The 14,381-nt window shown below is 39.6% G+C and overlaps 2 protein-coding genes across 24 annotated transcripts in view; one reads left to right on the top strand and one right to left on the bottom strand.

Annotated features, from left to right (window-relative positions):
• The first annotated feature begins 2,036 nt into the window (after nucleotides 1–2,036).
• Nucleotides 2,037–7,827, top strand: Yars2 (tyrosyl-tRNA synthetase 2). 2 transcript variants are annotated; one of them, NM_001009627.1, is made up of 5 exons: nucleotides 2,065–2,831; nucleotides 3,466–3,633; nucleotides 5,044–5,199; nucleotides 5,528–5,698; nucleotides 7,526–7,827. In NM_001009627.1, the coding sequence occupies exons 1-5, from the start codon at nucleotides 2,071–2,073 to the stop codon at nucleotides 7,683–7,685; spliced, it is 1,416 nt and encodes a 471-aa protein (NP_001009627.1). In that variant the 5' UTR covers nucleotides 2,065–2,070; the 3' UTR covers nucleotides 7,686–7,827. The 2 variants fall into 2 exon arrangements, with proteins under 2 accessions (XP_038943984.1, NP_001009627.1); XM_039088056.2 differs by lacking the exons at nucleotides 5,528–5,698; nucleotides 7,526–7,827 and having other exon boundaries at nucleotides 2,037–2,831; nucleotides 5,079–5,199.
• An 866-nt stretch (nucleotides 7,828–8,693) lies between these two features.
• The window catches only part of Dnm1l (dynamin 1-like), a 51,615-nt gene continuing 45,927 nt past the window's right edge, over nucleotides 8,694–14,381 (bottom strand). For 21 of the 22 annotated variants that reach the window (XM_039087888.2, XM_039087890.2, XM_039087894.2 and 18 more), the window contains 4 exons: nucleotides 13,124–13,318; nucleotides 12,864–12,973; nucleotides 10,783–10,942; nucleotides 8,694–10,498 (listed from right to left, as the gene is read on the bottom strand). In XM_039087888.2, coding sequence (XP_038943816.1) covers nucleotides 10,442–10,498; nucleotides 10,783–10,942; nucleotides 12,864–12,973; nucleotides 13,124–13,318 — 522 coding nt within the window. In that variant the 3' untranslated portion in view covers nucleotides 8,694–10,441. The remainder of the gene's footprint in view (nucleotides 10,499–10,782; nucleotides 10,943–12,863; nucleotides 12,974–13,123; nucleotides 13,319–14,381) is intronic. The other variant, NM_053655.3, reaches the window with a different exon arrangement.

The following is a 14,381-nucleotide window of genomic DNA, read 5'->3' as shown; positions in this document are numbered from 1 at the left end:
TTTAATTTTTTATAATCTGAAAAACGTTTCCATCATGCAATGCTGACATGAGAGCATATGTTTATAAAGAGCTGTACTGTAGCGAGTGCAAATACGAAGTCATAGTTTGTAATATCCAAATGCTCTTGAAAGCCACAGATATGTAGGTATTTGTTATATTAACCCAAACTTGCAAGTGAAAGATGTTCCCCAGGCTGGGTACTAAGTACAGTATCTGTTGGGCACTCAGAATTTCCTGCTGTGCATCTTGTTGTCTGTCTCTGATCAAAGTGCAGATCAACAGATTCTGACTACAATTTTAAAGATATTTTGAGTAATATTAGAGAATCCTATCTAGTAGTGGCAATGAGAAATTAAACTCACTGATAATTAGACAAGCAAATACATTGATTAATCAATTAACAAATTAATAAACCATTAAAATAAAAGTCTTCTTCAGGTACCTTAGTGTTAGGAAATGGGAAGATCAGTAGGTAATGGTCTGGAGATGGGTGGGATCCTGCTTCAGGAACATCGTATGCAGTCTGTAAACTGCAATGAGTGTTCTTTGCCCTCTTCATATGGCTCTCAGCCAAAAGTCTTGCCCAAAGTTTGCATTTCTCCCTAAAGATTAGCCAGTAATAAAATAAAACAGCCTACCTCCTTGCTTCAATTTGGATGACTATGGAAGGAAATCTCAGCTCCTGACTTCCCCTGGGATCACTGAATGGCTCTTGTTTGACCTAGGGTTTCTATTGCCATGATAAAACAATATGACCAATAAGAACTTGGGTTATTTCATTTTACAGCTTATAATTCATCATTCAGGGAAGTCAGGGCAAGAACTCCAGGCGGAAAGAATCCTGAAGGAACTAAAGAAGTAGTCGTGGAGGGTGCTGCATACTGGCTTGTCCCACTTTGTTGGCTCAGCCTAATTTCTTACAGCACCCAGGACCACCAGTCCAAGGGTGCTGTTTGGTTTGGAATCCTGGGACAAGGGACTGAGGTGCATATTTTACATATGAAAACAGACCTGGTTTCCAGTTCTCTCATCATCCCCAAGTGCCAACCTGACATACCCTATCCCCACCCCCCTTTCTTTTCTCTCTTTGCATGAACCCTTTCTTTCCCCTCACTCCCATGGCGACTCCGCTGGCCTCCATTCTTGGGGGCCCAGTAAACTTTCTGGAGAGCAGCTTCCGAATAAACATGCTTTTGATATAATCTAATCTGGTTTGAATTGGCTCATTTTACCGGAGAAATGCCTCTGATTTATAAGGTGGCACCACCCACAGTGAGCTGGTCCCTCCCACATCAATCACCAATCAAAAAAAAAAAAAAATTCACCACCGGCTTGTTCATAGGCCACTTTGGTCACAGTTGAAGAACCTTAATGACTCTAGCTTTGTCAAGTTGGCATAAAACAAGCCAGCACACTCTACAGCAAATTACTCCCGATTCAATTGTCCTCTCTCTCCCTCCGTAACCCCTACTTCTCTCACTATTGTAGGTGTTGTCCACAAATGGCACTTGGTTTTAGTTATGTTATAAACAAAAATAGGAAGTCCTTTCCTGTATTGACTTTCCTCTCGCTGTAGCTAGGAGACTTCAGGACACACACTAAAGACACGTGTGTGTGTGTGTGTGTGTGTGTGTGTGTGTGTGTGTGTGTACTGTGCTGAGGTTGTCATTAACTAGGGAAACTGGTACAAAGAATTTTTGTCTCCACAACCACTCCGAGTTCTTTCTACAGATCCAAGACCTTTGGGACTTGTGCACCACAAGCTTTTTGCATAATAATTTAAATGATAGTAAACGTTTGTAGAGCGCTTACTACACCGCCAAGTGCTTTCACCACAGCTGTGAGACAGGAAGTACTGTCGTGACATCCTCATTGAGAAAACGGGAATGAAATTACAGAGGAACAATGGTGGCTGCAAGACGGAACTCACTCGGTCCACATTCCAGGACTGCCCAGAGCACCAAAACTTACTCAAGCTGGGCTCCGGCCCGAGCATGCGTAGAAGAGACACTGAGGCGCCCGCGGTCGCTGGGCGACAGAGGTCCAGCATGCCTTGCGTGTATCGCAAGATGGCGGCGCCCATGCTGAGACACCTGTGCCGCGTTCCGCAGTCAGGGGTCTGGACACGGGGGCCGCGTGCGGTGCGCCCTGGCGCGCGGGGAATGTTGGTGGCACCAAGGGCCCGCGGCCTGTTCAAGGAGTTCTTCCCCGAGAGCGGCACGAAGACAGAGCTCCCCGAACTCTTTGACCGCCGCAGGGCGGGTTCGCCCCAGACTGTGTACTGCGGTTTCGACCCCACGGGCGATTCGCTGCACGTGGGGCACCTGTTAACTTTATTGGGTCTGTTCCACTTCCAGCGAGCCGGCCACAACGTGATCGCGCTCGTGGGAGGCTCCACGGCTCTCCTGGGAGACCCCAGCGGCCGGACCAAGGAGCGCGAGGCGCTGAGCGCTGAGTGCGTGCGGGCCAACGCGCGCGCCCTGCAGCGAGGGCTGGAGACCTTGGCGGCCAACCACGCGCGCCTCTTCGCGGACGGGCGGCCCTGGGGCACTTTCACGGTGCTCGACAATGCAGCCTGGTTCCAGAAGCAGCACCTAATGGATTTTCTGGCCACGGTGGGCGGCCACTTCCGCATGGGCACTCTGCTTAGCCGGCTGAGCGTGCAGTCCCGTCTCAAGAGCCCAGAGGGCATGAGCTTGGCTGAGTTCTTTTACCAGGTGCTCCAGGCCTATGACTTCTACTACCTTTTCCGGCACTATGGATGCCGGGTCCAGCTGGGCGGATCAGATCAGTTGGGCAACATCATGTCTGGCTACGAGTTTATCCACAAGTAAGCTGGAATTATTAGAACCTACAGAAACTCTGGGACGAATACACAATACTAGTGTGTTATTCGTTAGGAAGAATGTAAGAACTCACCCTTGCGAGTTAGAAGTCCTCAATTATGGACATATTGTAGAGCTGCTGGAAGCAGACCAATATTCAAGATTTGGATTGTGTCTGTTTTCCCTAGATCTCCTTCAGTTTCTAACTTGGGAAATCGTTATTTATCCCGAAAATAATTGGATTTCTGTTTAGAACTGCATTAATTTAGCTTTTCGTCCCCATAAAGATTTTCATAGCGTTTTCTTGAAGAACATAGAGTACAGGACTGGCTTGTGTGCTACACGACAAAACTCATTTAAAAATTTAAAGAATATTAAAAGCCACCTCCTAAATGTACTCTCCTGGTGCCCCTTCGTCCAGTTTTGTCATTTTTCATCTGATCGTTTAAAAGTCACTTCCTGTTGATTTGTTCAGAAGCATTCCCACAATTGCACTTAAGCAATGTGTGTTTTTATAGTTCTTGAGGACTAGTGTCCAGACAGGTTTTTAAGAACATACAGTAAGTAACCAGACTTAAATCTGTATTGTGTTTGGTGGAACTAATTGTGCTTAATAGAATACCATGAATATATGTATAGGTTGACTGGAGAAGATGTGTTTGGAATCACTGTACCTCTAATTACAAGTACAACTGGAGCGAAGCTGGGAAAGTCTGCTGGCAACGCGGTTTGGCTAAACAGAGAGAAAACATCTCCGTTTGAACTTTACCAGTTCTTTATCAGACAGCAAGATGATTCTGTAGAAAGGTAAGCTTTTATTAGGCAGCTGACAAAAAATTACTATGTAGTTATAACAGAGTTTTAGATATTGAATTCTCTGTAGGTTTTTTCATTGATTCTAGTTAAGGTGTAAATTATTGTGTGACAGAATATTGTCATAGTTTTGTTTATTTTTACAAACTAGAGTTGAACCTAGGGCTGAAGGGCTACTAGGTAGGTGCTTAACCATTGAGCTATATCCCAGGTCTGGAGAAAAAGAAGAATGTGATGTTCTAAGTTGTTCAGGACAGCCTCTGGCTTCAGTCTTACCTCCACTTTTGAGGAGTGTAACTTAGTCATAGAAACTTGTATGTAGGTAGCTGTTGTGAAGATGCCTACTCATGTGAGTCTAAATTGTATGTACCTTAATCTTAATAAACTAATTTTGCTTCATTCTTGCTGGTCCTCAAGTCTTCTGTTGTATAATCAAGGATCCAGCTTTACCTGAATGCAAATTTCAAGGGGGGGGGGGAAGAAAACTTTCAGTCAGATGTGTTGGTCTGTGTACCACCAATGACTGTATCAATTATCATTGCGAGAGTAAACTTAGAGATCTTTGAAATAATAGTTACTAATCCTTACTAAAATAAATTTGTTCATAAACTATGGTCTAACGTAACCTCTACTGGATACATGCCTGACAGAAGTTCATGCAAGTGTACTAAGAAAAATATGAAGGTTTTTGTAGCATGATTAGCATATGTTCAGAAGTAGACATAATGGCCACAATAGAGTAAATCACAGAATATTAACAGCTTTGAAAGCTGTGTGTATGTGACATCGTAAGTCTGAATATGCTGGTGTGCCAGAGTAAGTTAGAAATAAAAATGCATTTTACATGATTTTACTCATAATCTTGTATTTCTTAAGAGGGATGATTTCATAGGTGTTTGCTTCATAATGGTTCATTAAGCTTTGAGATATTTGCTTTTTCTTCATAGTATTTTGCAAAAGTTAACATATGGAATAGCCTTTTTTTTTTAAAATAGATTTATTTATATGAGTACACCATATCTGTTTCAGGCACACCAGCAGTTGGTATTGGATCCCATTACAGATGGCTGTGAGCCACCATGTGGTTGCTGGGAATTGAACTCAGGACCTCGGGAAGAACAGTCAGTGCTCTTAACTGCTGAGCAAGCTCTCCAGCCCGCTAATGCCAAAAATTTTAAGGATATACATAAAACAAAAACGTCAAAGTATGCTTAGGAAGGAGGCACACGTTTCTGCACCATTTTGTGCAGAATGGAAAAGAAGTATTGAAAACTATTACCCATTGGGGTTGTGTGCCTTAGTGTACCGCTGAAGTACATTCTACAACTTTTCATGAATTTAGGATTTTTCTTCCCAAGCTAAGCTAGTAGATGCACATGGAATGTTTTATCTCTTGTCCTGCAGGTACCTGAAGCTTTTCACTTTCCTTCCCCTCCCAGAGATTGATCATATTATGCAGCTACATGTCAAAGAACCAGAAAAGCGAATTGCTCAGAAACGACTTGCTGCAGAAGTAACAAAGCTTGTTCATGGACAAGAAGGTCTGGACTCTGCGAAAAGGTTGGCTTTAGCACCGTTACTGGTCTAGGTACTAGTCCTAGCTTGATAGATCTACAAGGTAACTCCTACACATAAGGCAAGTTAGTGGATAGACAAGAAAAATCGGAGTTGATGTTTTAAGAGTTTCTAATTGATTACTAACCTGTACTGTATTTAACTTAAATATTTTTACGTTGTCTTTACTGGGTACGTCTTTAAGTTAGCGAATTACACAAAATAGATCACTGCTGTTGAAACGTTACACTGTAGAACACAGTGAGCGCTCCAATTATTTGGTGGTGTGTGTGGGTTGAGGGTAAGCAGTCCCTGATGTAACTTTGTTTTTCAGGTGTACACAAGCCCTTTACCATAGCAGCATAGAGGCACTGGAGGTCATGTCTGACCAAGAGTTAAAGGAATTGTTTAAAGAAGCTTCATTTTCTGAATTAGTTCTTGACCCTGGAACGAGTGTCATAGACACATGCCGTAAAGCAAATGCCATTCCTGATGGTCCCCGAGGGTAAGGTTTTATTTTGTGATTCTTAATTCACTGTGAGATGTTGCACCTCACAGCAAGTTTCCAGGGTGTTTTCCTGCTGGTGCTTTAATGTAACTCATTTCTTGCAGAGGTTAGGATAAGTCGAACAATAATGTAAAACCAGGAGTCCACACAGTAGAAAATACCTTGACCTGTCTGAAGGACTCCTTCAGTGTTTCACTGGGATCAGTCAACTCAGGGATCGGTTCACAGAGAAGTGGAAAGATTCGTAGGACCTCCCTCATAGGCAGCCTGTAGCCTCAGGGTTTTGGAGGATAGGATCTATTTTAAAATTTAATGACTGAAAAGAAATGAGAATAGAAATAGAACTTCATAAAACTTGCAAGCTAGACAGAGTTCTGGAGAATTCCATTTTTCCTTTGCAGAAGGAAATGGCATATTGCATTTCCTTAGTTCTCCCATATTATCAGGGAGTACATTTGCTCTACAAGAACTGGTATGGAATTGAATGTCCATTTGTAAGTGAACAGCAGTAGAAGGAAAGCAGTAACTAGAAACCCAAGTGCCTCATGGGCTGGGCTCTGTATAAAGTTCCTGTCACTCACCCACGAGTGGCATTTGTTTCAGTTGCTTTCTTTGATGTTTTGGAATGTCTGCCTCTCCAGTGAGATCTAAACTGTGTCTATGTAGACGAACACCATGTCTGCCTGTCTGTGAGCTGCCACTCAACCTTATTTATTCACTAGCATGTTGGCTTACCTAAAATGTACCGAACTTAACCCTGGCATCAAATTCTTTGTACACCAAGTCTAGATTCATGCATTTTCTTATGAACTTCCCTGATAACTAGTTTGCTGATAACTAAGTTTTACCTCTACTTAAATCACCCAAATTAGCCAGAGTTAGAGGTAATGCTGTATTTTTATACCATAAATAGAGTTGCCCTGTATAAAATTAAGCCTGGAAACAGCCTGCCTACACTTGTAAATACAATTTTGTGGGCTTGATTTTACAAAGCTGTGTTCTCTGAACTGCTTAACTTTGTTTAGTAACACCTGCCACTTCCAAGGGTCCCTTTTGTTTCCTCTCCTTGTCAAAATCCCTGTTGTCATCCAGTGTCTTAACACCTTCTCTGTCAAGGACGTTCCCAGAGCTTACCTACCAAGTCAGTGTGCCCAGACCTTCATTTGGGCCTCAGCATCGCACCTTCTAGAGAACCTGGTTTGTCCTGATCTCTCTTCAATACTGATGCTTGCTCAGCACACAGTAAGCACTTTATTGAATGAACTGGATATAAAATTTCAGTTAAACTTACTTTTAGCATATACTTATTAAGTCAGCTATTATTGATTTCCCATTTATGAAGTCAGCTGATTAATAAAGAATTTTGTTTATATTTTAAACAATACTAGTTCATAGTCTCAGTATTTTCCAGTTTCCTATCATTTCTAAAGATTCAAGTTGGGGAATTTATTACCTATGTCTACAGGTAGCATATTTTAAAAGCAAAATTGTTCTTTTTTTGTTTGTTTGTAGGAATTTGTCTAGGAGTTTTTTCTCCACAAGAATAGATAAATTCTGAAAGTGAATCTCCATTAAAAATCATGAGGTGAATGTTTCAAACATGATATATATGAGCCTGGTGGCACAGGCCAGCAATCCCAGACACTTGGGAAGTTGAGACAGGAAGATCACAACTTGTAAGAGCTGCCGGAGCTGCAGTGTAAGCTCAGACGAGCACAGGCAGCTTGCCCACACCTTACCTCAAGTCAGAGGTAGAGGTCAGGTCAGGTCAGGTCAGGGTGGCTGAGTGCTCTTAGTTCTTATAGCTAACCTTTCTGTTTTCAGGTATCGGATGATCACAGAAGGTGGAGTCAGTATAAATCACAGACAGGTAACAAATCCTGAAAGTGTTTTAGTAATTGGACAACATATTCTCAAGAATGGACTTTCCTTACTTAAAATAGGAAAAAGGAATTTCTACATTATAAAATGGCTTCAGTTGTGAAAGCTTTTGTCCAAATTTGTCCATCATCCATTTTCAAAATGTGGAAGTCTTCAGAAACCCAAGAGTGGATGTATACAAGGCCCCCACACTATGTAAATACTTCTGTGCATTTCAAAATAAAGTGATATTTAATTATAGTTCATTTCTTTATGCAAGAATGATCTTTCTTGCTCCTTGGTCTGAAGAAGTGGTGCAGTGGAAATGACTGTATAAAGTTAACACAGGAGGTAAGGTAAGCACCTGATTGCAGTTGTGTTACATAGCTGTACAAACTGGCCAAGCTTCTAATGTCTGTTTAGATGTGAGAAATCTGTTACAAAGTTAAACTTCTGATTGATGCTGCCAAGCAAACAGAATTCTTAAAAAGGAGTTAGATATGGCAGTGGTTCCCAATAGAAACTGTAGTACAAAATAGTTTTTTCTTAAAACAAAACATCAATCAGTACCAGACTTCATTTATAGTTCAGTTTTCCACTTCCTTGTTCTGTGTTTCAATAATTTACTGATAACTGCCTATTTTTGCCAGTGGGTTCCTATAGCAGATATTTTAAGAAACCAAAGAAACAAAAAGTATCTCATCAAGTATGCAGTCAGTAAGAACAGAAAAGATACAGGAAGTTTTGAAGTCAAACTAGTTCAGGTTTGTATACACAAGGCAAGCTAATTCTCAAAAACAGTTTCTGTAAAAATCAAGATAGCACCACCCCAATGTACATAGGGGTGAAACATAAACTGTGGATCAGCTTCTAGACGTCTTGCAGCAAAGTTCATGTTCTCAGCATTCATCCTTGGATTACTTGGAAGAAGTTTCTGTCTTCATCTGTAGACACAAAGATGTAACAAGGCCTTGGTGGTGATTATCTAATTAAAAAAATGGCATAAAACTTTTGGTGCAGTACAATTTAAATCGTTCCATTATGAAGTAGATTCAGATATTTCAAAGATGCACCTATTTAAACCTCTCTCTTACGGCAAGTCAGGAAGAATTCACTTACTGGCAAACCGTAATGCCATTTCACACCAGCATTTTTATTTACATAGAACATACAGTGGTCTTATAAATTATCTCCATGTTTCAGAACACAGCTTAGTGTAAAAGTACACAAAGGAAGCTTTCATTTCCCTACCTTTCTTGCTTGTTTTTCTTTGTACAAAGTGTGTAGTGCTAACAAGTACATTATCATAGCACGTTTTTAAAGCTAACATCTTCCTTTTAAAATCTATTTGAAATGTTGGATAAAGGTGCATTCTTTCTCTTTACAAATTCAAAAGGCTACAGTGGTGGTCATCTCTCTTAAAAAATAAACCATGGATACCTAATAGTTAGATAACAGGATATTTTTCTTAAGTATGCTAACACATTTAGGCAGTGTATACTCACTGTCAAGCTGGTACTGTTATCAGACTGCCTTTGTTTTTGAGATGGTTCAATGGGCATCTAAACTAAAGATAACATGTTCTTGTTTTCCTTGCTAATAGTATTTCATAAGATGCCTGACCTGAAAAGAATTTTAGTATTTATAACACAAATGTATCATTTGGTCAGAGAAAACTAGATACATCAAAGATTTCTATTTAGGTTTCAATTTTTTGGGGGGAGGGGGGTTCAAGACAGGGTTTCTCTGTGTAGTTCTGGTTGTCTTGGAACTCAACTCTGTAGACCAGGCTGGCCTTGAACTCAGAGATCCACCTGCCTCTGCCTCCCAAAAGCTGGGATTAAAGGTGTGCACCACCACTGCCCAGCTAGGTCAGAAATTGAATTGCACAGGCAGTTTTCACAAAATAGGTTGTAAATCCTCAACCCCTGAATACAGTTTAGTAGTCCATAAGCTTTTAGGTGTATGTGTATGTCCAGGTATTTTTCTTTGACAAATGTATTCTGTTGGTGTGGAACTATAAAGTAGCATTACCAGTGGATACAGAGTAGACTTTTAGGTCTCACATAACTGAGTCTCGGAGCCCAGAGTCAGCGCCCCACCCTAAGGTGCATCTGGACTGCAATCGATGTACTTGTAAATTAGGGAAATTTAGGTTGTCACTGAGTCATTTAGAAACTAACAGGACCAGTTATTGTTACTAAGAAAGTTCCTAATAGTTATTTTTAATGCAGGAAGTCAATTTATATTTTCAGGCTTATTTTGAATCAAAGCATATTTTACTTTCTAACATTAGGGCAGTATAGACTCAGGAGCCATTAATTACACAGTCTGTTCCTACATCTTTATGAGTCTTTCAGATCTTATATTTTTCCTAAAACTGCAGAAGTTTCAGAATTTTGTTTGTTTTTTAAGACTATAAAAATGAAGGATAGGTGGATACATTGATTATGTGAGGAACTCGCCAGGCTCCACCTTTTGAAGCCAGGTCAGTCTATATAAATAGTGCATGCATTATAGTCATGAAATGTCCTGGAGCTTCCTCTTTGAGGACTACGGCTGCAGCTTTAAGACTAAAAAAAGGTTACGCAGGTCATCATATGCACAGGCAAACTGCTTTGTACAACTAGAACATCAATTGTTCTTGTAAGTTTGACTGAAACGGACAGACTTGATATACATCATAGGAAACTTGAAAAATGTGAATTAAACATGTGATTTGTCTTGTAATGAATAATATACTTTTCAGCTTATAGCCAGTCTTCACACAAGCAAATTCATACACTGCGATACACAAAAGTCCATAAATAAATTTCTACTCAGGTAGGCAGTAGCTAGTAGGTTCAAGTCAGCAAAGTGTAGAAGACCAAACAGTTCTGTTCACCAAAGATGAGTCTCTCGGATTTCAGCAATAATTTGACTGGCTCCTTGTAATGCCTGCATTAAAAGAAATAAAAACTCAAGTTAGAATGTTAATCTGAATTTTATAAGAAATGTCTCCATTTTCAATGCTTAAAAAAAGAAATTAAAAAAAAAGAGCAGTATCTTTTCTGAAATTTTAATCTAATCAAATATGAGTGTGAAGGGGACAAGGTCAGAGTGTAACTTTAATATCTTGCACGTGTATGTGCACATTACAGGGAGACAGATCGAGAACAGTTTCATTTGCACGTGTATGTGCACATCACAGGGAGACGACAGATGAGAACTTTCATAGTCACCTTCAGCATGTCAGCCGCTTCTTTTCTTCGCTGTGCCATGTCCTCGGATTCAGTCAGAAGGTCATCTAATAAGGATGACTTATACAGCTGCCCTACTAATTCACTCTGAAGAGTATCTTTCACATGATTAACCAAAAAATGCATTACTGCCTTTGGGACGCTGCAAAGCAAGGTCAAATCATGAACTTTTGGTAACAATTCTATTTTCCAAAATTTAGCTCAGTGGTTCTCAACATGTGAGTTGCAATGCCTTTGGAAATTAAATGACCCTTTCACAGGGGTTGCATATCATATATTCTGTATATTAGATATTTACATTATTATTCATAACTAGCAACATTACAGTTAATAAGTAGCAACAAAGTAATTTTATGGCTCCTGTCACCACAACATAAAGAACTATGTCGCAAGAAAGTTAAGAACCATTGATTTAGACTTTAACTAGAGTATGGCTTTGTAATGAAGTTAAATAAGAACACTGAATATTTAATATACTCAGTAAAATAGATACTCTTCAAGTATTCATTTAATGAATCAGTAAGCAAAGTCACAATGCTTGATATTTTAACTTCAATCATCCATATCCCATATATACACAACAATGATCATTACTCTCAATAGCCCAAACTGAAATAATAAAATATTCTGAGTAATGAGTAGATATACAAAATATGGTCTATAATACAGTATTTCAGTCAATTGTAGAAAGGAAGTCAATTGTAAAAAGGATTCAGGCTGTATGAACAAGCTTTAAAACACACTGACAAGTAGCTGAGATTTAAGGCCTGATCTACAAGATAAATCCCATACCTGGCATCATTACTGGGCCACAAACTTTTGGCTAGACAGATCAAAGAGACCCCAGCCAGAAGAGAACCTACCACTATTATTATACTTAATGGACAAAGCATTCAAACAGTTCCTAACGACCTATTGTTATAGCCATCAATTATACATCTCTCAACCTTCATCTGAGAAATCGTTGCTTATAGTGATTAACAGATCCACAGTGGCCAAGATGCAGAGAATAAGACATACAACAGTCCATCCTAAGTAGAGTACCTATATCTCCTCCCAAGAATCAAGGACCATTGCAGAAGAGGTGGTGGATGACAAGGAAACATTTCTGGACACAGTAGCGCAGCTGCACATATGAACTCAGCACTTGTGACAGCATGCACAAGACTGGTGCAAGCCTAAACCAGACCACAACTCAGCATGAGTAGAGAGGGGTATGGAATACAAAGTCTCATCCCCAGCAGAGGAGCGATTGGCAATTCTCAGCTGCTGGGAGAGGGTCAAAGCGAAGCTGCTAAGAGCTCAGCCAAGCTCTAGTAGAAGGCTACACACTAGTAATATCAAGCAGCACAAATTGGCCTTGATTGAGGAAGGAAAAAACAAACACAAATTTGGCTAAGAAAGGGCAGAGATCTAGGAAGAGTTCCAGGAGGGAGCATGAAAAGAATCAAAATACAAAGAATTCTCAAATATTTCTTTAAAAGGGGAGGGACACTCACAAGTGACAAAAGCCAGACAAAAGGTCACATGTTATTGTGTTCCCACTAGCATGAAATGTCTGATTGGCTAATTCACAGGCACCTTAGAGGCAACCGGACAGGAAGTTATTAATGACAAAGGCTGTACTTTACTTTAAGTAAGGTAATAAAATGTAAACCATGTAGGCTACTAGAACATAAGAATGTTTTTCAGAGTACTGTGGGGATTGAATCCAGGGCTTCATGAATACTAGACTAAACCACTGTGTACTACTCAGTGGACCCACACTGCTACTCTTTGATTTTGGTTTTGTTTTGCGATGGGTGTAGTGAGAGTTTGTATGTATATCTGTGATCATTCTGCTTGAGGCTCAATCTTCCTGACCTGTGATTATGGACACTGCATTCCTACATCCTTGACTTTTAATTTTATTCAGCCGATATATAATATTCTAATTCCATGTCATCTTGCAATCGCAGTTAACATTAATATTTAGAGTCAAAGGGAATCTAAAGATTTTAATGTATGATTTTTTAAACATCAAGAACTCACCCAACAGTATTTACATATTAAATAATACTAACCTGTCTTGAATATTCTTTCTGACAATTAGAAAATATGATTTGATGAGTCTTTCAATAACCTCACAATCTCGCTGTTCTCGGGCAGACAGTTTTCGTGCAACTGGAACTGGCTAAAAGAGGTAAAAATATTACTTCTATGCTATTTTGAAATGGCAACATTAAAAGTTAAAGATTTTGGTGAATTTAATTTCTTCTGTTTAGAGAATATCTGCTGTTAACTTGGTACACTTGTAAATTTAAACAGAATTGTGGTGGCTTACCACATCTAGCAAATTGACAGCATGGCCTTTTTGTGGACTTGCTGGCATAATTGGAATTGGTTTTGATTTTTCTTCAGCAAGTAATTCTTCAGCTTTTGAAGTTTTCAGCATTCCTCTCCAGTTGCCTGTTGTCGGTTCCTGACCACCATCTCCAATTCGACCACCATCTCCAATTCCACCACCTGCAGATGCAACCTGAAAACACATGTTCCAAACCTATACTCTGTATATTTAACAACAAAAGAAGTTCACTTTCTTTGGTGGCAATCTAGAACCAATTTTCTCTGCTTCCTATATGGAATTTATCCAAACAGATAATGAAGTCCAGAAATAATGGTGGCATTTGTCACTAGAAACTTGAGAGATTCTGTTTGAAGCTGTCTGTAAGCCAATAGCCAAACTCAGGTCCTATTTAATTACTTTTTATTCATTACTTTCCAAAATTTTTTATCTTTCACCATGCCTAAACACTAAATTAAATGCACACACAAGAAACAGAACTTGCCCTTGGTTTCATCTCATCAAAATAATCTTCAACACTTAACACTGACCTCTGACCTTACAGTCCTGGAGCTTATGGTTCTACACAGTTCTAAACCAGTTCACTATAGTTCTGACTGTCCTTGAGAGTCAACAGTTAAAGTAGACCTTTAATAGAAGAAAGACTACACCATAGACTGACCCGACTATCGCATTACCAAGCTTCCTAAAATGTGAAATGTAACGAGCACAGCATACTCTGATCCAGTGAGAGAACCCACTGTTACTCTCACAACCTTCTAAGAGAAAAAACTGCCTTCTTACTATAGTGGGAAAAATAAAACACACATCAATGTTTAAGAGATGTTTCTAGATCCTCTTTAAGATCTTGTAAACTAACAGAAGATTGAATCATATAAATGTAATGGAAGAGCGCGCATAAGAAAAATGTTTGGGAAATCATTCAAATTTGAAAAATCTGCTAAAATGTCAAAAAAAAAAAAAAAAGGATGAAGTCATAAGGAAAGTGAGCCATGAATGAAATAAAACGAATGCAGTGATTTGTATGGTTCCCTGGAGACCATTGCTGAAAGATGGAGATGTCTGTGAAGACTGGAGGGTGAGAAATGTAAGCCAAGAAAGTGAGGAATGGAAGAAATAGGTTTGCATGGCCTACACATGGTTTTCTATGAAAACTATGACCAAGACAAACCTTCAACTCTCCATGCTTTGAATTTGCTTAAGCTTTGAACACACATGTGGGACTCTAGGTTAGAGT

Source organism: Rattus norvegicus, chromosome 11 (genome assembly GCF_036323735.1).
Source record: "Rattus norvegicus strain BN/NHsdMcwi chromosome 11, GRCr8, whole genome shotgun sequence".
Lineage (NCBI taxonomy): Eukaryota > Metazoa > Chordata > Mammalia > Rodentia > Muridae > Rattus > Rattus norvegicus.
This window is presented reverse-complemented; position numbering and strand designations above follow the sequence as displayed.